The sequence below is a fragment of the Salvia splendens genome, chromosome 20 (assembly GCF_004379255.2).
Source record: "Salvia splendens isolate huo1 chromosome 20, SspV2, whole genome shotgun sequence".
NCBI lineage: Eukaryota > Viridiplantae > Streptophyta > Magnoliopsida > Lamiales > Lamiaceae > Salvia > Salvia splendens.
The window spans coordinates 17,773,139-17,797,594 of NC_056051.1; the positions used below are offsets into that span (position 1 = coordinate 17,773,139).

Below are 24,456 nucleotides of genomic sequence, written 5' to 3' on the forward strand. Positions count from 1 at the left end.
CATTTGGAGCAAGATTTTGCATGTACATTTGGATGAAGCAATTATCACGTGTGTCATATTTGCTGTGGATTTCAATGGGTTTTGTTACATAGCTTGTCTTCATCTAAAAACTAGTTGAAGAAAATTGTAGTTCATGATATGGCATTGCAGGCTCAACTAGTTCACACGAAGATGTAGCCAGTGAGAGAAACATGAGATGAGAGATGAAATGTACACCAAGAAATCAAGAATCGATGGCCTAACTGTTTTGGCTTGGTTACACAAAAAAAAGGGAAGAACAAAAAAATATACTTGCACTTCTTTTCATTTGAGATGGACAAAACCGTCTACACACTACCTGAGAATGTGATCTATTTTTGAGGTTCGAGTGCTGACATCCGAAGGCAGTGCAGTCGGCCTACCAGCAAGTCTTGAAGGCCGCATATTGGGATTTATGGGTGATGACATTGCAGAAGCATTTGTGTGATAAGACGATGGATGCATTGGCGATGGGCATACATTGTAACCTCTTGATGGCGAGGCAGCTGGAGAGTGAGGCTTCATCACTCTCCCCGGTGAGTACATTGAACTCTCGTTCTTTGCTCTCAAGTCTCTGGCGGGTGAGGATGCTGGCGAGTTACTGCTCCTCATCCCAGATTGTACTGTTCCCTTCACGTCCTTCTTTGGACTCTGCACCGCTGTCTTGTTGAATGCTCGTGATGGTGATGAGGCCGCTGCTAGCGACTCCTTCTTTCCCCTGGCTGTTGGATACAATGGTGCATCACATCTTGGTGATTTTGGCGATTCTGTGTATATAGATCATCGATATCAATCCATTCTCAGAAACAGAAAACATAAATAATTAAGGAGAAACTGACCTGGGATGAATTTGGTCTTGATGGTTTTCAGTTTGTTGATAAATGTAGGCTTCTTTTCAGGCTTGTCATAATCTTCTGAAAGGTTGGCTGTAGCTGTTAATGTCTTCTGAAGCTGCAGCCCTTTCCTTTCTGGAATTTTGCTGTCTGAGAAGAAATTGCTATTTTCTTCTGATTCAGATGAGAGATTTCGATCATATTCTGGTGAGACAGATTCAGCTGCTGCAGGTTTGGTGTATCTCTTCCTTGAGACCTCTGGAACAAATGAGTCCGATTGGAAAAGTTTGCGGTGCATCGTCTCTGATATAACCGTCCTAAGATCCACATCAACGACTGAATTCTTGCAGTCGATGATGTCTGAACAAACTGACCTTCGGTCAGCTGGCACGAGAAAGAGATCATCCATAGCCGACAACTGGTCCTCATCAAAGATTGATGCAGGGGGTTTCATCCTTGCTTCAGTGACCATGTCCCATTTCTTGTTATTGGTTTTCTCCTTCTCAATAATCTTGTAGGCCAGCATTTGGAAAGGGATCTGCATGACGGGCACGAGGGTATCACTCCCTTCTTCCGCGTTGAACTTGTTCAGATACGCCGCCTCAATGTCACAGTAGTCCACAAGAGGCGTGGGCGCCTCTGGGTGGCCGTGGTCGGGGTTGATGATGAGGATCTTCTTGATGTAGCGCAAGATCCGGCATATCGAAGAGAGAGAGGGGCGCAGAGCGGGATTAGTCTGCCAGCATTTCTTGGTGAGATTAGCCAGGTATTTTGGCGAAGGGTGGGAGAAAAGAGGCCTCTCTCCTGCCCTAATGTTCCTGACCATCTGCTCCCCTTGAAGATGGCCATCCTCGAACGGGACTTTCCCCGTTAGTAGCTCGAAGCAGAGCATCCCGAAGCTATACACATCAGCCTTCTCAGAGTATTTCCCCTTGCATTTCCCACCAAGCTCAGCCAGCAACTCGGGGGCCAACCAGATATCAGCATCAGCAGCGACCGCCCTAGGGCTTCTCGAGGGACAGCTCCTGATTGTGCTTATCCCAAACCCAGAGACTTTAACTTGGAAGCCACCGGTGGTGGCGTTCCTCGGCCTGAGAAGGATGTTGGATGGATTGAGATCTCCATGACATATCTTCTTCGAGTGCAAATACTCCACCCCTCTTGCAATCTGCAGCATGATGTCTACAGCCACCGGTATGGTGAATGGCACGTGATTCTTCTGCCCCGTGTGCTCTTTCACATGAGAAGCAAGATCCTTGTTCATCAACTCCATAACGAGGTACCCTTCCTTCCTCACTTTGTCATAAAACGCGCAGAGGTGCTGCAATATGTTGGGATGCGAGAGGGAAAGCACAAACGAGATCTCGGGTAGTAAAGGGGCAACGTCTCCAATGAACGTCCTCAACGCGAAGCTCTCCCCCAGCCAATGGATCTCCTTGAGATGGCTCTGCCCGTTGGGGTACGCTGACCCCAGACGACGCCTCACTTGGTAATCATGCGCTCCTACAAGAATGCTGCTTGACATCACCTTCTTGGAAGCTTCCACATCATTCAGTTTCCACAGCAGCAGCTCAGCCAGCTTCTGCTCACTATCTGCCGCCTTCATCTCCCCAACCTTGTCTAACAGTAGCCATCGGTCCTCCCTCCACGCAGTCTCAATGCGGCTGCACACCTCTGCAGGGATGAGAAACTGCTTCCTGAACTTCCACAGGAAGATCTTCAGATCATCGCATTCATGATCATACTTGTGAAGAAGAGCGACCCTCTTTCTCTGCTTCTCCTCCTCATCGCTCCCTGAAATCTCCGCAGCCATCTCAACAGCCTCAACCACCACGGTGAAGCAGGACAGCACGTTGTGGATGTGTAGCTCCACGCAGTCCCGGCTCATGTGGAGGCTGATGGCCTTCCCCCACCAGTCCTTGATGTCGAGGCAGTATCTGATGTAGCACTCTGCATCCTTGAAGACACGGTGGAGCTCCTCCAACGGGAGCTCCAGAGAGTTCCACTTGGTGGCCTTCTCGTCGAGCTTCAAGTTTTGCCTCATCTCCTCTGAGATTGTGTCAAAGGCCAACTGCATCATGTCTGCAAGCAAAGAGCATTGCCTTTGGTTGATGCAAATCTCGTGTTTGAGAACCATCAACGCCTTCACACTGCCCACAACCTCACCAACTTGCCTGAATTGATCCATCCCTATTTCTTACTCCCTCCGTTCCTTGTAAATAGAGGCACTTCTTTTTGGCACGGAGATTAAGAATGATGTGTTAAGTGATGGTGAATAAAGTAAGAGAGAGTGTTACTTTTTGCCAAAAATAGAAATGACTCATTTATCTTGAAACTTCCTAAAATAGAAAAATGACTCAATTAACATAGAACGAAAGGAGTATATGGTAGTAGTATTTTTTCTGCTCACAATGCACACACAAATCATCAATGGTTTAGGTTTCATGGAAAGGAAAGACATCTGCTGAATTTTGAAGGGTTCGGGATGAACCGTAACGACATTCAGCAGAAACCCGATAAGGTTTAGCCAATGATAGCTGAAGATGGTGGTGGAAAGGAATATAGATCAGATGCAGCAAAAACAAATGGAAAATGAAGGTTTTCATTCAAAAAACCTTGATTGTTAATAGGAAACCCAATTGTTTTTTTGTGTTCTATTTATTTCTTTCGTTATTTTATTTGGCTAAGCATATCACCTGAACATATAAGTGTGGTGTTGTTCATTGAAATCTCATTTCTTTGGTATTTTGTTTTTCCTTTTTTTGTCTGCTAATTTTTTAAATATGTTCCCGCTAATTTCGTTGATATGCTATTTTTGTCTATGTTGTATGCGAACAAGTAGGAACACTTTTAACTAGTGAACGATTTTAAAATTTGAAACTTTATATCACGAATTTCTTATATAATTAATCATTAGTTAGAACTCCAATAAAATTTCATCATTTATTTAGGGCATTCACTAGCCATATATAATACTCCCTCCGTCCCATAAGAATATGTGAACTTTTCATTTTCGTCTGTCCCATAAAAATATGTGCATTCCATTTTTAGAAAGTTATATCAATTAAATAATGTAGGTCTCACTAACCACTAACTCTACTTTAACTACCATTCTTCTCCTCTTTCTTACTTTACCATACAATTTTCCTCATCTCTCTTACATTACCAATTTTATCTTATCCCGTGTCATATCCATTGTCCATATTTTTATGGGACGGAGGGAGCAATTGATATGGATCCTGAGTCTATTCATCACTTAATAATCACACATCGGGAGAACTTTCATTAATTACTAACTATTTATATTTCTCATTTTTTATTTTTAAAATTATTTCTTATTTCATATAATTTGCAATTATGATATACTTCCTCCGTCCCGCCATAAACAAGACACTTCTAATGTTTAAGGAGTTATGTGAAGAAAGCGTAAAGTATAACCGAAAGTATAGTAAAGAAGTTGAAGAAAGAATAAAATAAGAGAGATGAAAAGTGTTACTTTTTGCTAAAATGGAAATTACTCATTTTAGGTGGCGACCAAAAAAGAATACAACTTGCTTATTGTGTAACCAAGGGGGTATAAACTAATAAAATTTATATTCAAATAATCAAAAAATAAAAATTTAGTTGAAATAAAAAAATAACTACTCCTATGTAATTGAAATAAAAAATTGACATAATTCAAATAAAGAATTCAGATAAATAAGAATTACACAATTGAAATAAAATCTTTATCGGGGGATTGTAGTGCGTCCAAATTTATTCAATTATATCATGTTAGAGTTGGTCATGGCCAGCGGGCCGCTGGACAGCTTCAGAACTCTCTAGACTCGTTTCAGCGACCGTTGGCTTGGGTCATTGGGTTGCGCTTCTTCTCCAACTTCTGAATTTTGACTTTTTAATGCCTTTTTCAGCTCTATTTTGCACATTTCTCACACAACACGTCAAAATATCAAATGGATAAAATATGCAAATAATGGACATGTAATGCAACTTTGACACTCAAAACGGACCAAATAATGACCTTAAAACAATGCAAAATCCGAGCGTATCAACTCCCCCAAACTTAACTCTTTGTTTGTCCTCAAACAAATTATAAAAGAAACGTGAATAGACGCACAGATTGCATAAGGACTAGATGTCGTAATTGCCTCAAAGTATGGAAGAAATAGATTAAGCTTGAAATAACGCAATCAAATCAAGCAAGCATATTAGTGCACTTTCATAACTAACTCGTATATCACATTGAATTCATGCACTCACAAGTGGGCAAACTTCCAAAGATGGGAAGTGTGTTTATCTCCCACTCTCAAAGTGTATATGACAATGTATATAAGCACTCATATCATACATCATGCAAAGTTTACCATATGCTTGCTCAAAGTCTAATCCTTCCTCTACCACGTGTGATTAAGCATCAAAAGTTCGACTTTATTTTGGTTGTAATGTAGGCTCTTTGGTAGGTGAGGAATATTTGGCTAAAAATGATTAAAAATAAAAATCCCAAGTAGAGTAAAATAGACTCCACTTTCTTTCAAATCCAAGACACTTTTGACATATATTCTAACTTCAGCTCACTTTCTCAATTCTTAGATTTTCTTTCTTTTCTACACAACCTACCTTTCTTTTCTTTTTTTCTTTTTTTTATACCAAAGGCATCTTTTCTAGATCAAGCACACTTTGAATTTTTCTATTTCATAACTTGCACTTTTTTTACATTTAAACACACTACTTTTCCATTTTATATCATTCCTCCTTATCTCTCCGATTCATTTACAAAAGATATAAAAATTCTAAGCAACTAACCCAAGGAATTGTCCCTATTAATTTGGCTTCCAAATAATAGGTTTAAAGACTCAAAATTGGCTCCAAACGGTAAAATAGATTTTGAAAGTGTAAAAAAATTTGGATATAAAAGTAGGCTATGAAAAGATTGCCTACTTATCAACTTAAACACTATGTAAACTTAGGCAGACGAGCAGAAAGTTCTAGAAACATATACATGCATGCAGATAAATCACACAAGAAAGAAATAATGCTCAAATCTTACAAGGTAAAATCATGATTCAAGGCTAACAAGTAATTCACTAATTATGCACATTTTCACCTAACCATCAAATCAAAACGTTAAGTCATACTTATTCATAGATAGAAAGAATTTAATATCATTGGCAACTCAGTCTAATGTGTCCATATACATGCGAGTTTCTAAGTTCTTCATGCTATGTTTATGACATAATTCACCTCGGGTTTTTAAAACAAAAAGAAAACAAAAATTTTAACTAAGAAAAACAATAAAAATCATAATCTCATGGTCCACCACGTCATCCCCCCAAACTTATTCAAAACTAAGTAAATGATAAGTTTGTAGGGTCGGTTGGGACGTGAGAAATCTATGAAAGCAATAAAGATACCTTGAAATTTTGGGCTAAGGCTGTACGAGCTAAATTAAAAAACAAGTTAAAATTTTTTAGACTGGATTGCGGTGAAATTTCAGCGGGCAGCTGGACGTTTTCAGCGGTCGCTGTGTTAGAAACATAATCGTCGAACTCTAATTTATTTGATGAGATATTATTTCCGATTCCAAGACCATGTAATCAAGTATTTGGCTTCCATTTTATGATATTATTCGATCTGGCCTTTGGGCAAATTTCCCAAGTTTCTACCCCTTTCTTTCCCCACCTCTTTAATCCATCTTATTAGTCGCGGTTTACCGGCCTTCGCTATCTTTAGCAAAGTGCGGTCGTGACAGAGTGGTATCAGAGCCTCAGTTTCTTTCCTGCTCTGAGATCCCAACATTTCTTCAGTCAAGATCTAGACTGTCCAGTAGATCATCCCAAGTAATCGACTTGATCAACACTCCAACAAGAATCGTTCAACCGAGCTTGAAAGAGTGAAGTTTGAAGTAGTTGGAAAAAAGTGTGACATGAATTTTACTAAGTCAAGAAAATAAGAAGAACCTAGAGGAAATAAGTATTTTCTCTGCAGAACAAGACGAAACTACAAAGGATGAACCTTAAATCCTATTATCGCTTTCCTAAGCTACAATTTAAAGACAATGCTAGATGGACTCGAACATGGAAGCGTGATCCTCAGCGACACGGTTTATCGTACGAGAAGGACAACACCAAGTGCAAAAGAGCACAAGGAGGCAAATATCGAAAAGGAGAAAAACGAAGAATGATGCTATAAGGGAATAGCACGAGATATATCCTCACTACAACCGAACTGTTCGAGTAGACCCCTATAGATCTTTGAGTTCAGCACGACTCGTGAGGCTTTAAAGAAACGCTAGAATTGAGATATGAACTTAGCTTTGATGACAATAGATCACATGTTATAGTGGCCCTAGTAGATGATTCCTTTCACGTAGACTCTCATGCATCGATCTTTACTCTTTGCTTTCACGTTACGTTTTCCTGTGAGTACCTTCTTTTCACTCGAGACATACCCTTGTGTAAATGGAGAGGCAGGACCCCGCTAGGACCCCACCGAGTGCACACCAGGCCATGACAGGATTCGCGCTCGGCACGTACCGATCTTACCAACCACTCGTGGGACAGAGCGTAGTGCTGATTGTATGGAGGTTCTGTGAGCTATGGGAGGGGCCCACTCTAACGACGTCTTTGGATTCCATGGGCAATGGCAGCCATGGGCCGCCTGATGGCGAGTAGTTATATATACAGATGGGTTGAGACCCAGGAGGAGGAGGGGAACTTCCGTGGCTTCCTGACCTTTATCTTCCTACTATACGTACACTACCAGGATGTCCCAACTATCGGTATGGACGACATGCCACCACCCCCGCTCCAGTGGAGGGTGCACTCCCTCCGGAGAGCAGTACGCGTGGGTGCCACGACCATGAGGCCGGGTCATCCTGTCTGCCCGAGATGGACCTACTCCCAGGACCCAGTCGACGTCCAGAGATGCATCGGACAGATGGCGCCGAGCACGACCCTGAGGGGCGCGGCAAGGCCCTGATGATTGCTACAAATGAGGACCCGATGGAACTAGAGGTTGGTACAATGGTGGTTGCTCAGGAGAGGATCCCAGAAAGAGAGGAGCAGATGTTAGAGAGGCATGAGCCACCGCGGGCCAACTTCTTCGATGAGGACTTTCACTTCGGCCTGCGCCGGCGGTCGGAGGAGAGGATGGCCTGGATGGAGTCCATACTGGCCGAGATGGAGCTCGAGGAGGCTCTATTCTTGGTCGATAAGGTACGCCTTCCTGCGCATGAGGACCTGCCAGCGGCGGCCGAACAAGACCCTATCCTAGTCGATGACAATGACGATGATTTTGAGGGAAGCTCTAGGGTGAGCTCACTAGGATCAGATGAGGAACAGTATAGGGGTAGTACCATCAGAAATGTTGGAGTATGATGACGTTCTGATGTACCTATCATTTTCTTTTACCAGGATTTTCAGTAGATCACTTTTTGATTATCACGTAAGACCCGAGTTGTTAGGAGGGCAGTGGCTAAGTACCTTAGTGATGTTCCGCAGTATCAGGGCTTCACGACACGTACATGGATGTACGTTTTAGGATTCACTTTTTGTAAAAAGTCCTTTCGAGGCAAACTCCTTTATTCCTAGGATGATGTATTAATTTGCAGTATCTATGGAACTTCCTTATCTTTAAAAAGTTGTGCTCGTTTCTATCTTATGATCTAGTTGTCTGTTTCGTTATCGTGTATGCTAGTACTTGAGAAATTGCACAAACTATCAGGATGCCACCATGAAGAGTTGGCAGGCTGCTTGGCCAAGGACGTGGGAGAGGCCGAGGCCAAGCCCGAGGTGAATTGCTAGTGATTCACATGTGCGATGCACAGATCTTTCTCATGACATGGTAATCTACTTTTTCAACCTTTGTTTAAAAATTTGTGGATCGATCTACTTTATCAACCTCTGTTTAAAAATTTGTGCATCGCGCATGTTAATCACTAGCAGTTCACCTCGGGTTTGGCCTCGGCCCTCTCCCACGTCCTCGGCCTCACGGCCTGCCAACTCTTCTTGGTGGCATCCTGATAGTTTGTGCAATTTCTAATTAAGTACTAGCATACACGATAACGAAACAAACAACTGGATCATAAGATAAAAACGAGCACAACTTTTCAAAGATAAGGAAGTTTCATAGATACTGCAAATTAATACATCATCCTGGGAATAAAAGAGTTTACCTTGAAAGGACTTTTTACAAAAAGTGAATCCTAAAACGTACATCCAAGTACGTGTCGTGAAGCCACAATACTGCGGGACATCACTAAGGTATTTAGCCACTGCCCTCCTAACAGCTCGGGTCTTATGTGCTAATCAAAAAGTGATCTACTGAAAATCCTAGGAAAAGAAAAAGATAGCTACATCAGAACGTCATCACACTCCAACGCTTCTGATGGTACAACCCCTCTATTGCTCCTCATCTGATCCTAGTGAATTTCTGATGGTACAACCCCTCTATTGCTCCTCATCTGATCCTAGTGAGCTCATCCTAGAGCTCCCCTCGAAGTCATCGTCACTGTCCTCGACTAGGATGAGGTCTTCTTAGGCCGCCCCTAGCAGGTCCTCATGCGCATGAGGGGGTACCTCATCTACTGGGAACAGAGGCTCCTCGAGCTCCATCTCGGCCAGTATGGCCTCCAGCCAGGCCATCTTCTCCTCCGACCGCCGGCGGAGGCCGGCATGAAAGTCCTCGTCGAAGAAGTTGGCCCGCGGTGGCTCACGCCTCTCTAACATCTGCTCCTCCATTTTGGGGATCCTCTCCTGAGCGACCACTGCAGTACCCACCTCTAGCTCCATCGGGTCCTCGTCCGGAGCAATCATCGGGGCATTGCCCCGCCCTCGTGGTCAAGCTCGGCGCCATCTTCCCGATGCATCTCTGGCCATCGACTGGGTCCTGGGAGCAGGTCCATCCCTGGCTGACGGGATGACCCGACCTCATGGTCGTGGCGCTCGCGCGTACTGCTCTCCAGAGGGAGTGACACCCTCCACTGGAGCGGGGGTGGTGGCACGTCGTCCATACCGACAGCTAGGACATCCTGGTAGTATACGTATTGTAGGAAGATAAAGGTCAGGAAGCCACGAAAGTTCCCCTCCTCCTCCTGGGTGTCAACCCGCCTGTATATGTAGCTACTCGCCATCTAGCGGCCCATGTTTGCCACTGCCCGGAGAGTACGAAAGTCAGACGGTGTATGCCGTCCAATCCAGAGACGCCGTAAGAGTGGGCCCACTCCCATAGCTCATAGAACCTACATATAATCTGCAATACGCTCTCTCCCACGAGCGGTCGGTAAGATCGGTACGCGTGGAATGCGAATCCTGCCATGACCTGGTGTGCACTCGGCGGGGGCTTAGCGGGGTCCTACCTCTCCATTTTCACAAGCGTATGTCTCGAGTGAAAAAAAGGTACTCACAGGAATACGTAACGTGAAAGTAAAGCGTAAAGATCGATGCATGAGAGTCTACGTGAAAGGAATCATTTACTAGAGCCACTATAACATGTGATCTATCGTCATCAAAGCTTAGTTCATATCCCAATTCTAGCGTTTCTATAAAGCCTCACGAGTCGTGCTGAACTCAAAGATCTATTGGGGTCTAATCGAACGGTCGGTCGTAGTAAGGATATATCTCGTGCTATTCCCTTATAGCATCATTCCTTGTTTTTATCCTTTTCGATATTTGCCTTCTTGTGCTCTTTTGCACTGGGTGTTGGTCCTTCTCATACGATAAACCGTGTCGCTGAGGATCACGCTTCCATGTTCGAGTCTATATAGCATTGTCTTTAAATCGTCGCTTTGATAAGCAATAATAAGATTAAAGGTTCATCCTTTGTAGTTACGTCTTGAACTATATTCTGCAGAGAAAATACTTATTTCCTCTAGGTTTTTCTTATTTTATTGACTAGGTAAAATTCATGTCACACTTTGTTCCAAGTACTTCAAACTTCACTCTTTCAAGCTCGGTTGAACGTCTCTTGTTGGAGTGTTGATTGAGTCGATTACTCTGGATGATCTAATGGACAAGTCTAGATCTTGACTGTAGAAATGTTGGGATCTTAGAGAAGGAAAGAAATTGAGGCTCTAATACCACTCTGTCACGACCGCACTTTGCTAAGGATAGCGAAGACGAGTAAACCGCAACTAATAAGAAGGAATAAAGAGCCAGGGCAAGAAAGGGCTAGAAACTTGAGAAATTTGCCCAAAGGCCAAATCGAATAATATTATAAAACGGAAGCCAAGTACTTGATTACATGGTCTTGGAATCGGAAATAATATCTCGTCAAATAAATCAGAGTTGGAAGATCCACTTGGTTATTTAATACATATCGACTCCGATCATCAATCCTCCGTTTTGACGTTCAACCTGCACATTAGAAATACATGTAGGGCTGAATACATGAGTACTCAGTGGATACGTGCTGAAAATCAAAACATACATTATAGTTGTCAAGCCATCAACAGTAACATACGAGGTGTTTTCCTAAAAGGCCAAAGCTTACTAAATTCATTTGTGAGCTTAAAGTTCGACTGATCAGTTTAAGTTCTTTCATAATTCGCCATATCTGAACATTCGTGCACCGGGGAGGTGACCACCTCCCACGGTCAACATCTACTTCGTCGCGCCGGGAAGGTGGCCACCTTCCACGGACACAGAACCGGCCAACCCTCTCGATGGCTCACGGCTCTCGTCGTGTACACAAGTCTGTGTTGAGATTCTACCTACACTCAAACCCGAATTCGATTATAACGTTTTGGGGTAACCAAAATAAATAGGCATATAGCCCGCAAATAGGCATCAAAACAAATATTTATGGCATGACAACAATTTGAAAAGAATCACAACTCTATTTGAGAAAAATATGACATTTCATAATTTCGCAAGTATTTGATTTATATCCACACTAATGTGTTGGATATTAAAAGAAAGCCCACCTGATGTGCTTATCTTCAATTAACAACTCTCGTGTTGGCTTCTCTTTGCTCTCAAGGGAAATTGCCTTTGAAAATTAAATAGTGTAGCACGCTAATTAGCATTTGAATTAAATTCTCTTGAGAAAAAAAATGCATGCATCCTATTGGATAGCACCTATATCTTAGTCTCGTCTCATAGGATCTCTAATCCTCTCTCGGGCTTTACCAAGTTGTACTCCCTCCGTCCCATAGTAGATGTCACACTTGGGAGATGGCACGAGATTTTAGGAGATGTTGTTTTGTGTGTTAAGTGGTGAGAGAAAATATAATTTTATAATTGATGTGAGAAGGAATTTTTTGTAAAAAATGAAATGTGACAACTTTTGTGGGACAAACTAAAAGGGAAAGTGTGACATCTACCATGGGACGGAGGAGGTAGGATTTAATTATTTGCTTAACTAAATCCGTAGAAATTCTATTCTCGAAATTAATTACTTGGGTAATCATTTAATAAAATATGAATTCTTGAAAATCTTTTCTATTTCTTTCTTTCTTTTCTTAGCTCCAACTTGAATATCTTCCATCTTCGGAAATTCACAAACAACCGCACGTTGAATAACCAGGCTTCCAACAGCTCACACATAAATAATCAGGCCTAGTCTAATAATTAGAGCAAGGCAAATCACAATATTAAATCTACTCGGACCAGTCTAATAAATTAAACAAGCCCAATTTTCTTAATCCAACTCTTTATTAAAAGAGTGTAGCCCAAACTAAAATAATACACCAGCCAAAGACAAAGGAAAATGAGGAGGAGTATTCACCAACCCCCCTATACTTAGCTTTCTTTTGAGTATGCATGTGGTGTTGGGGATTTAAGTATTCTAAAATTGTTTGTGAAGTTGAGAAGGGAGTTTAGTTTAGTGGCATGGTGTGAAGTTGTTTGATAAATCCTACGTTTCTATTGCTATTTGCCTGGGAGGCAGATTGAGCCGAATTGATTAGATTGTTTAATCCTCGTCTAGAGGTATACGATGTTGTTATGGCTTCCGGCCTTGGAATAAATAAAGCTCGTTGGAAGAAATTATGTGCAGAAGAAAAATTTCAAAGGATGAAAGTAAAGGAAATGCTATATTAGAGAAAAGAAGGATACTTGTGTAACAAAATACAAGTCAACAATACAAGTTATACAAGTTATGTGAGGGAAAGAGACATCACATATCTACACTACATCCTACATCCTAACCACTCTAGTCGGAAGGACTAGAAGCTAGCTCTTTTGGTAGGGGAAACCAAGTAGCTACCAAGGAATCTTTTCCCTCCTTCTCCACCCCCTTCTCTTCTCGATTTCCAGCCCCAAAGCTCCAAGAATGGCAGCCCTAAAAACCTGCAAAGTTAGCATGAAAAAGGGGTCAGAAATTGAAACATAAAAAAAAGGGGGAGGGGGAGGCAAGCTCGATTAAGAGGATAGAAGTAATAGGCAAATAGCACAGCCAAGAGGCTGCTGAAATTGGCTGTGAAATCAGCCATATTGACCATTCCAATTACACCAAAGAAGGAGTCAAACAAGGGATCATAGTGGAAGGAGCCACTGTACACGCCCAAAATTAGAGCTAGGAATCAGCCCTTTTGTTATTCTCAAGAGTTTCACCAAAGTAGGCAGGGAAGCCTAAACAACAAGCTCAAAAGAAGGAGAAACATGTAGCTCAAAGTAGCAAGTTACACTCCCCAAAACCTGCCACCAAGGATGAGGAAATTGCCTATAAATACCACCGTCACTCCCTCCCCACTCCACACTCTTCTGCTGCCAAATTCGCACAAGAGTGCGACGGAGCGAGGGACGACGGAGTGAGGAGTGACGGTGCGGAGTAGCGGCAGTGAGGAGGGAGAACCGAGAGGGATCACCAAGCAAGGTAACCCCCTCAACAACACTCCTTGCATCATATAGACAAGTAGATAACTCAAGAACATAGAGTTCTCCATAGGACTCTCACACCAACCAAAAATTAGTAGCAAACCACCAGAGACTCCCCCACACGGATTAAGAATAAGCATAAGGGCTCTGTGCAATAAGCCAAAATGCTCCCTATGAACAAAAGAGTCAGAATCATTAACACCATAACCAAGAAATCAAGCCCAATGGAATAATACCACAATATAGCCTACGATACTTTGCGTGCTCCGATTAAAAGAAGAGCACATCGGGAGAAGGGGTAGGGGACTTAGCTTGATTACGGGGGAGAGAGACGTTGCCAGAGCAGCAACCGGCAAGGCGGCGAGTTGCTGGAGCTGGCGCCGAGCGACGCAGCAGGCGGCAGCCCTGCTTGTCGAGGAGCTGAGGACTCCTCCAAACTCGACGGAGAGAGAGAAAACGATGGAGGAGGGAGTACCCGCTGACGGGACTCCGAAATTTCCGTCGAGGTAGGCGCGTTTTTGCCGGAGGCCGCGACGGAGGAGAGCGCCGCTGCTGTGATCCCCAATTTAGGAATTTGGAAATTTGGGGGAAATTGGAGAAGAGGAGTGAGGAGTGAACGGTGGAGACGGCGACGCGGTGGAGCGGCGATTTCATCGGAAACCGCGAGGGAGAGAGATGGGCGCCGCTGTCTTCTTTGTGATTCCAGAATTGGAATAAGAATTGGGGAGGGGTTCTGGAGGAATACGGTGGGTAGGAGGGAGTATATGGTGGACTTCCTTCTATTTTTTTTTCTTGGGCCACTAATAAATTGAACTGGGCCATTTGAATTATTGAGTTGGGCCTCTTGCTTTAGTTAGTTAATGGGGCCATTTATTTAATTTGGGCTTGGAATTAGATGGAGGAAATAAGTGGGCTGCCCAAGAATTTAAATTGAGGATTTGGGCCTCTGGAAATAAAAAGGTTTCGGGCCATGAGATTTTATGGGAATGGGCTACTTAATTAATTTAGTGGACTTGGGAAAAATTATATTGTGGAGTGGAATTAATTTAAGAAATTGAGCTTGAAGCTTAATTAATTCCTGAATAATTTATTGGGTTCCCGAGGATGGAAAATTTAAGGAGGAGAAGCGAGGGCCGATCGGCGTCGCCCCGCGACGCCATGGGCGGCCTTAAGAAAAAAATCCGAAGAAAAAGGAATTTAAGGAGGGATTTTAAGAATCCAAAACTATTGAGAAAATAGAATTTCTCCAAAGGAAGTAAAGAAAATAATTAAGTGTTGCAGAGCAGTAAAGCCGAGTTAGGATTTAAAGAGAAATCCTGTAAGCCGAGTTAGGATTTAAAGAGAAATCCTGTAAGCCGAGACTAAGAGATAGGATGCATGCATTCTTTTCTCAGGAAAATAGTTCAAGTACTAATTAGCGTGTTACGCTATTTTCAAGGGAGAAAACAGTCAAGGGCAAGTGAGGCCTAACAAGGGAATTTAAGTGAAGATAAGCACACAAGGTGGGCTTTCTTTTAATATCCAGCACTATAGTGTGGATATAAAGCAAATGTTTTGAAGTATGAAATATCTTTTCTGAAAAAATGAGAATGTGATCATCTCTTTTAAAGTTGTTGTCATGCCAGAAAATATTTGTTTTTGAGACCTGTCTGATAGGGCTATATGCCGAGACTTTTGGCGATGCCAAAAGGTTTTAGTAACGAATTCGGTTCCCAATAGGACCGCAAATCCTATTCGGAATAAAGTGCACAAGAGCTGTGAGCCATCCTAGAGAGAGGTTGGCCGGCGAGGGTGTTCGTTGAAGGTGGCCACCTTCACGGCACACTAGTTTCTCAGACATGGCAGAATACAAAAGAACTTAGACTGCAGTCGGACTTTTAAGATCACAAAAGAATTTAGTATGCTCGGGCCTTTTAAGAAAAACCCCCGGGTGATACTGTGGATGGGTGACAACTTATATTGTATGTTTTGTTTTCGGCACGTGTTCACTGAGTACTCCTGTACTCAGCCCTGCATGTATTTATAAACGTGCAGGTTGGACGTCAGGATGGAGAAAAGATTGATCGGAGTCGATGCTAATAAATAAGCTTGTGGATTTCTCGACGATTCGTGTCTCCATACACGAAGTCGTTCAGAGGGACCTATTCCGCTGTGTTTTGTTGAATGAGAATTGTATTGTCTCATCATTGAACTCTGATTCAGTTGACATATCAAACATTCTATTTTGAGATTGTACCAAATACTCGACTGTTATCTTGGTAATATCACATTTGTCCTTCGACAAGTTCTTCAGATTTTACCCCTTTTCTATCCCCGCTTCTTTAATCCCCCATTAGTCGCGAATCACCCATTCTTGTTATCCTTAATGAGAATTGGGTCGTGACAGAGTGGTATCAGAGCCACAGTTTCTTTCTTACTCTGATATCCACACACTCCTTCAGTCAAGATCTAGACTTGTTCGCTAGATCCTTCCAAGCAATCGACTCGATCAATGCTCCAGGACGTTCAACCAAGTTGAAAGCCGAAAGAGAAAGAAAACTTTTTGAAATAACCACACAAAGTACGATGAGGATGCCCACCTCGTAAGGCAAAGGGAAAGGACTGAGAAAGGATAAGAACTTTCCTAGAGAATGTAGTTCGAACTGGAACTACGAGGGATGAACCATAAATCCTATTATTGCTTTCCCGAGCAATTTGTTTTCGGAAGGATGAAAAGACAAGGTTGAGTACGAAAGTGTGAGCTAAGGAAACACGAGTTTCACCAGAAAATCCAACGCCCAGTGCATAAAGAGCACAAGAGGGGCAACGGTTGAGACATAAAGTCAAGGAACGGAGCTATAAGGAAATAGCACAAGATGGAATGGTGCGAGATAGATCCTCACGGTGACCAAGTCACCCGTAAATCCAAAGAAATTGGTGTTCTTCACCACAAAAGCCTTATGGAACAATAGTTTGAGATGAGAACTTAGTCTGATGACTCTAGATCACGCAGTATAGTGGCCCTAGAGGATGACCCCCTTAGACTCGCATGCATCGCTTTACGTTGTGTTTTCACGTTCTGTTCTCTTGCGTTGCCTTCTCTGACTCGAGACGTGTCCTTGTGTAGATGGCTCGTCATCGTTTTACCGCCCGGAAACGGGCGAGGAGAGGTGCTAGCCCCGAGGAGTATGTGAGGGCCTACCAGACCTACCAGAGGTGCTATGGTGACTCACTGCGTGAGTTTTTGGCGCATTACCAGCGTCTATGGTGGGATGCGGCCTTCCATGGCAGCGTCACCGGATATGACGGCATAGTTCGTCTGCTGAGTTTGCTCCCCGATGGATGGAGAGAGTGGGCTACCATGGTGGCCGATAAGTACATAATCACTGCCTACCCTGCTTATGACTTGGTAGGGGATTTTCCTAGATTCCTGTTAGCAGTATTCACTCGCTTTGTGTGCTACGGGTCGGTTTCACCCTTGTTGATCGACTCGCCAGCACCTGAGGTACAGGACCCTCCGGCGCCAAGGGAGCCAGGACGTCCCAGCCAGTGGGAGTCCGAAGCAGGGCCATCTCGGCGACCAGTTGGGAGCAGGACTCCGAGGGCACCGCCGGCACGCCCACCTTCTATGCGGGACCCCACTTTCCCCATGGAGGCAGAGCGTGAGGCGCAGGAGGCTGCCCGAAAGGGGAAGGCCCCTGCGGCTGTCTCAGAGGAGGATAAGGAGGAACGCCCGCCAGTGGTCGCACCAGTCGGGAGCTCCCGTCTGCAGGCTATCACAGTTCCGAGCAGTTACTCGCACATCCGATCGGCAACTGAGGAAGACCACCCAGACATGGGGAGGCGTATGGTGCGTGTGGATGATATATGGCCGCACCTCAGGAAGGCCGGGAATGAGGCCGTGCCCCCAGCCTTCACTGAGGAGAGCAGGGAGGACCCGCACCTCCTCTGGGAGTGGGCATGCGGAGAGGACGAGAACAACCCCATACTCGTCAACAGTGAGGAGGAGCGAGTGCCAAAAAGGGAGCGCTCACCGGACAACGATAGCGATAGCGACAGTGATGATATCCGGGATTGTGGCTACTACACCCCTTCTGGGAAGTGGGTTTGGTACTGAGGAGTGGTAGGGGGGTTGTAACATCAGAAACGTCCTAGCATGACGACGTCCTGATGTAGTATTTTCTTTTGGAGATTTGAGCAGACTGTTTTGATTAGCACGTAAGGCCCGAGCTGTTAGAAGGGCAGTGGCTAAGTACTTTTGGTGATGTTCCGTAGTACCGGGACTTCATGATGCGTACTTGGATGTGCGTTCTTTTGTAAAAAGACCTCTCGAAGCAAACTTCTTGATGATGTACTCGATTTACGATATATATGAAATCTCGTTATCTTGAAAAGCAGTGTTCATTTATATCTCGGAAAATCCATGTTTTTCTGTTTAGCCATCGCGAATGTTGTGCATTTATTAAAGGAGTTTCATAAACCACCAGGATGCCACCACGAAGAGTTGGCAGACCACGAGGCCGAGGACGTGGAAGGGGCCGAGGACAAGCCCAAAACAACCTTCCGGTTTATGACGAGGAAGTACGAGAGGAATGGGATGAAGTAACACCACCTCCATCGCCAATTCCACCCCCGCCACCACCACAACCACAGGATCGTCGGATTGAGGAAATGTTTCTGAGACAGAACCCACCAACGTTTAACGGGTTGGGAGACCCAATGGTGGCAGAAACATGGATCCGTGCACTGGAACGCGTCTTTAACTTCTTACACTGCACGGACCAGGAGCGGTTGTCCTGCGTGACTTTCCAATTAACTGGACCCGCAGATTTCTGGTGGGAAGCAAGGAAAAAGACTATGGGTCCAATGCATGTAGAGGAAATGACTTGGGAAGAATTTAAAACTGAGATCTATGAGAAGTATATTCCCAAGAGCTACAGGAAGAAAAAGGAGGTTGAATTCTATCATCTGAAGCAATGACGAATGTCGGTGACAGACTATGACCGAATGTTCTGTGAAATGGCACGGTACGCCCCAGATCAGGTAGAAACCGATGCCAAGATGGCTGAGAAATTCTGTACTGGCTTCAGACATGAGATACGCATGACGCTGGCTAGCCACGTAGGACTGTCCTACACTGAGGCTCTGGGACGAGCACTGGACATCGAGGCAGCCATGCCAGGGGAAAAGACTGCCCCAGCCGTGAACCCTACTCAGTCCCAACCATATAGGGACAAGAGAAAGTGGGAAGGACCAGAGGCTCAACCTGATTTAAAAAGAGGGGGATATGGACCAAGCAGGCCACAATATGGCGGGTACCAGACTACCCCTAGACCTTACAAGGGGAACCCGTCAAAAACCAGTCCGTGTCCTAGATGCAACAGACTGCATGGTGGCATCTGCAAGGCAGGGGCTGATACCTGCTTCAATTGTGAATGAGATGGACACTTTGCTAAGAACTGTCCAAGCAAGAACTCAGGGACGGAAGCAAGATCTAACCCGTCAACTCAGCGCCCGCAACTGCGCGCAATGAATGTCCAGGATGGATCAAATTCACAGCAGATACCAATGAATCAGCAGCAGAGGTTGAAACTCCCAACACAGGCTCGAGCTTATGCAATGAGGCAGAAGCAGCCCGAGCTGAACTAGGGAAATTTGGCAGGCATGGGTAAGCTTTTCAACACACCCGTTATGCTTCTGTTTGATACTGGTGCTTCACATTCTTTTATATCTGCTCATTGTGTAACTACTCTGAAACTCGATACAAAAGAATCTGAACATAGGATGGAAGTAGTTTCCCCAGTAGGAGGGCGGATAGAAATATCTCGCACTTGCTCGAACTTAGAAATCACTCTGGGCGAACTTAAGGTTGTAGCAGACAACCTCAGTGTTATGATTATGTGGGATGTAGACATAATCCTAGGAATGGACTGGCTGGCTAAAAACCATGCCACCATCTTATGCAAGGAAAGGCAAATTTCCTTTAGAAACCCCGAAGGAGAAACCACTCGTTTACATGGAATCTCCATGGGAACCCAAAAGTCTGTAGTATCAATGCTGCAAGCCAGCAAGTTGATAAAGAAGGGATGCCCGGCATACCTTGTTTACTTGAACAAAGAAGAGAAAGAAGAGAGGAAATTGGAAGAAGTCGAGATCGCTCGTGAATTCCCGGAGGTATTCCCTGACACTCTACCTGGCCTACCGCCAGACAGACAAGTGGAATTCACGATAGATCTTGTAACATCCCAAACTTTTGTGAGTTCTTTTTATGTAATTGGAATTTTGGAATTTTAGAAACGTTTGCTTCTATGTGATTTAAGTGACCTTACGTGGAATGAATTATCGTGTTTAATGTGATTGGTGAGCTTGAGTTTATACTTTTCCAATGTGGGGAAATAATTAATACGATCATGCATTTATCCTTTCTCGAGTCGATTCATTGAAATATTCGGCCCTTCCTAATTATTGAAATAATACTTCTTCTTGTGGATTTAATTAATTATTTTGGGATACTTATCCAAATTAAATCCAAACCAAATGGCCCCTAAGTTGTACTACATGAAATTCGAACTCCATTTTATTTTTTTTCCTTGGGAGTGTTCGAAAATTTCCTATAGGAGAAAGAATTAATTCCTTTTGATTTAATTGGTGCTTTATTGACTCCCTTCCTTTGAATTTAATCCAATTAAATCATGTGATAATGTATTTCTTCACCCAAAATAAATAGAGAGTTGGAATATTTTTCCTTGGCTGTTTAGCCTAGCATTTTCGGCCCCCTCCAATAAAATTGGAGAATATTTTAATTGTTCCTATTTTGTGGAACCCCCTTTTATTCAAATAAATTCCCATGTCTAATTAATTGGGGGTGTGAATATTTTCCTTTTATATTCCTCCATATCACACGCCCCTATGCTTATGTTTTTTCCTTGTGGGAATTTAAATTAATTGTTGCCTATTTTGTGGGAGTCTTTTTCCTAAAGAAATTACCTAATTTAAATCCTATTCTATTTAATTGGGGATTTAAATAAGTCCCTTGTACAAATTTCCTCTTGAAATTTTCGGCCCCACCATATTATTTCCTACTTGGAGATTTAATTTATTTGTTCCCTTGTATTCATTATTTTTATTTCCTAATTTATGAATATATACTCCAAGTAAATACCAAATAAATTCCTTGTTGTGTATACATGGAATTTTCGAAAATTCCCTCATCTCCCACATGCCTATTTTATTCTTTTAATTATGGGACTTTTATTTCACTTGACCATTATTTTATTCTCCCATAATTAATTAAATATTCCTTAAACTTTAACCTAATACTACAAAAAGACACTTAAACAAACCCTAGCCCCCCATTCTCTAAAAAAAAAACGCCACCCTCTCCCTCATTCTCCCTCACACGGTTTTCTCTCCTCCCCCACTCTCCCATCTCCAAAAACCTCCATTCAAGCTTTGATCTTGCATCCATTGAAGTTATCTTCAAGAACCTCCGACGGATCACTTCATTCTACATTTCTACCGTTTTCGTTTTATCAAAAGGAAGGTATAATCGCACACTTTTCCTCCTCCTTCTCTTTTGCACCATGTTTTGAGTCCTACATGCATGTAGAGAGTGTAGGTTTGATAGATCGAAAGTTTTAACGGGAGGGAATTGTATGTTCGTATGAACTTGTTTGGTTTTGCGTTGTTGGTTGAATTCACGTGTGATTGGATCGAAATAATTGTGAAAAATATGAGTTGGTATGCAAATATGTGTTTGAGGAATGTGTAAGCATGATGATGTGTTTTCGAGCATGAAGAATCGGTGTTTTCGTTGTGGAAATTTAAAAACCCTATTTTCGAATTTGAACCAGAATTCTGTGATGCTCGACCAGTGACTTATGATCTGTATTCGACCCATCAAACGAATGAATTTTGCTACGAAATTTTTACTGAGTAAACTTCAAGATGTTTTCTGTGTCTCGTGTGAATTTCAGCCTGTTTTATCGAAAAATGAAATTTTAATAAATATTTGAAGACGACTGCGCAAATCTGCCAGAAACGTGAGTTCTCGCCATGAATGTTTCGTTTTCTGTTTGACTGACCAAATGAACTCCGATTGATGTAATTCTTGAACTATATGAAAATTTGAAGTGTCTTCTGTGTTTTTTTAAATTTTCAGCCTTTTTGGGCATCGTATGAATTTATGGTGAATTTTTCAAATGAACTGCGCAATACTGTCAGAAATTATATGTTCCGACCAGAGAGTTCAATATGTGATATGACTGACTAAATGACGTGATTTCGATATGAAAATTTTCATGGATGAACTTGAATGTGTCCTCTGTATCTTGACCAAAATTTAGCATGTTTTGAGGTCGGGTGAATTTAAAGTGATTTGTACAAAACGATCGCGCAATTCTGCCAATTTTCTGCCTTGATTAAATGACACTTAGTTTCAAGTTTAAAAGTGTTATTTGATGCATGTATGTGCAAGGAACGTGTTTAATTGTTGAAATCACTTGCGATAAGTTGAAAGGTGTTACGTGTGTTTTATACCCTTGTGATGCATGTTGGGTTTTGGGATTGAGGAGAACGATGAGAGAGAAACGATAGGACATGCATAGTGATATGTTGTTGTGTGAGACTGACTTGTGTTGTCGTTGACAAGGGTGTTGTGTTTTCGTGAACTCGAGGATCGAGAGTTGCTAGGTTGGGTTGTGATTTTGCTAAGAGAACGAGGTAGGCTTTCTTTTCAAACCTCTTTACTTTTCCGAAAAATATTATGTGGAGATATAAGAATGGTTTAACTGTTATGTCATGCCATGATGTTTTTGTTATGAGATTGTGTGCCTGATGCCTAGTTCGTATGAGTTTACTCCGTTAGGTTACATGGCTGTATTGTGAAACGAATTCGGGTCCGAGTAGGGCCGTAAACCCTATCGGGCTGTGTACACTGGTGGGATCGTGAGCCGTCCTTACAAGTCGGCCGGTCTCGTGGGCGAATAGTGTGGCCACACTATCGTCGCACTGTGGTTGTGACTGTTGGATTGATGTGAAAAGTGGGGAGATTATTTGACTGGCCAGTCTATGAAACATTTTTTTGTGTTCTCGTGATTTTTTTTTTCTTTACTGCGTATAAAACTCGAGATCACTGGTATGGATGACATAACTTGATAAATGTTTTCGGCATGAGCCCATTGAGTACAACAAGTACTCATCCCTGCAATTTCTTTTAAAAATTTTGCAGGTTGAGCGGGATGTTGCGGTGGATGTTGAGCTGGCTAGAGACCTTAGGATACGTTGTGTCGTCATACATAGGCGTGATCCTTGACTCTCCTTGAACCTTATTTATCCGCTGCTATGTTTTAGTTTATGTCTTAAGACCGTAAGCTTTTCGTTTTGGTGTTGGGACATGTATGGTGGTGTTAGGATTTAAACGTGCATCTACGTTGTCTTTTGAAAATGGTATTCTCCGAATTTAAGTTAAGTGCTTGTTCTACTTTAGTTTTTAGTTATTATATTTTCTTAAGTCCAATTTTTCCCTTGTCTTTTTAAAAGTATTTTATCTTATGTCTTTTCAAAAAAAAATATAACCTTAAAATCTTTAAACTAAGTTGTTTTCCTTTCTTCAAATCAATTAAGTTGTTCTTTTTAAATTGTAATCCATGCATGTCGGTCACGATCGCCGCGTTTGTGGTACCCCTTGTATGGGCGGTCGTGACAGATCTAGAACCAGGATCCGCCCCGGTGTCGAAAGCACCATATCGAATGGCTCCAAAGGAACTGGATGAACTTAAGGTGCAGTTGAAAGAACTCCTGGACCTGGGATTCATCAGACCCAGCGTCTCACCATGGGGAGCACCTGTACTGTTCGTCAAAAAGAAAGACGGAACCATGAGGATGTGTGTAGATTACCGAGAGCTTAATAAGTTGACTCTCAAGAACAAGTACCCGTTACCCAGGATCGATGATCTGTTTGATCAGCTCAAGGGAGCCAGTGTGTTCTCCAAAATGGACCTGAAGTCAGGATATCACCAACTGAAAATTAAGCCAGAGGATGTGCCCAAGACGGCCTTCCGAACTAGATACGGTCACTATGAATTTACTGTGGTGCCATTTGGACTAACGAATGCACCAGCAGTATTCATGGATTTGATGAACCGCTTCTTCCATCCATATCTCGACAAGTTTTTCCTAGTCTTTATCGACGATGTGTTGATATACTCTAAAAACAAAAAGGAACACGAGGAACACCTGCGGCTTGCCCTAGAAACACTACGGGCAGAAAAGCTGTACGCCAAATTCAGTAAGTGCGAATTTTGGCTCAAGGAGGTGAATTTTCTCGGACATATTGTGACAGCAGAAGGAATCCGAGTGGATCTTGCTAAAGTGGAAGCAGTACGGAATTGGAAGGCGCCGACAACGCCTAATGAGATCCGAAGTTTCCTCGGACTAGCTGGCTACTACAGAAGGTTTATTGAAGGATTTTCAAAAATCGCCAGGCCAATGACTCAGCAACTCAAGAAGGGAACCAAAGTCTCATGGTCTCCCGAGTGTGAGGAAAGCTTCCAGCTACTAAAGGAGAAATTGACCAGTGCACCCGTACTAGCAGTCCCCGAATCAGGGACGGATTACGTTGTCTATACGGATGCTTCCAAAAGTGGACTTGGATGTGTGTTGATGCAGAATGGAAAGGTGATTGCTTATGCATCACGACAGCTCAGACCACACGAGCTCAACTACCCAACACACGACCTAGAACTAGCAGCAGTGGTTCACGCGTTGAAAATTTGGAGACACCATCTCTATGGGGTTAGGTGTGAGATTTT

At 43.0% G+C, this 24,456-nt stretch overlaps 2 protein-coding genes across 2 annotated transcripts; one reads left to right on the top strand and one right to left on the bottom strand.

The window, feature by feature from the left end:
* Positions 1 to 157: 157 nt before the first annotated feature.
* Positions 158 to 3,085, bottom strand: LOC121783015 (CBL-interacting serine/threonine-protein kinase 20-like). Its single transcript, XM_042181048.1, has one exon. It carries the CDS (start codon positions 3,037 to 3,039, stop codon positions 808 to 810), a length of 2,232 nt encoding a protein of 743 aa, XP_042036982.1. The 5' UTR covers positions 3,040 to 3,085; the 3' UTR covers positions 158 to 807.
* Positions 3,086 to 19,309: 16,224 nt separating this feature from the next.
* Positions 19,310 to 20,002, top strand: LOC121781584. The gene is made up of 2 exons (XM_042179307.1): positions 19,310 to 19,819; positions 19,940 to 20,002. Exons 1-2 carry the CDS (start codon positions 19,310 to 19,312, stop codon positions 20,000 to 20,002), a joined length of 573 nt encoding a protein of 190 aa, XP_042035241.1.
* The last annotated feature ends 4,454 nt before the right edge of the window (positions 20,003 to 24,456 follow it).

Excerpts from the sequence above, each read along its gene's own strand:
- LOC121781584 (XM_042179307.1), top strand. The coding sequence starts at position 19,310 with ATGGGTAAGCTTTTCAACACACCCGTTATGCTTCTGTTTGATACTGGT. Across the intron at positions 19,820-19,939 it reads TCGCTCGTGAATTCCCGGAG|AAACGTTTGCTTCTATGTGA; the intron begins GTATTCCCTGAC and ends TTGGAATTTTAG.
- LOC121783015 (XM_042181048.1), bottom strand. The coding sequence starts at position 3,039 with ATGGATCAATTCAGGCAAGTTGGTGAGGTTGTGGGCAGTGTGAAGGCG.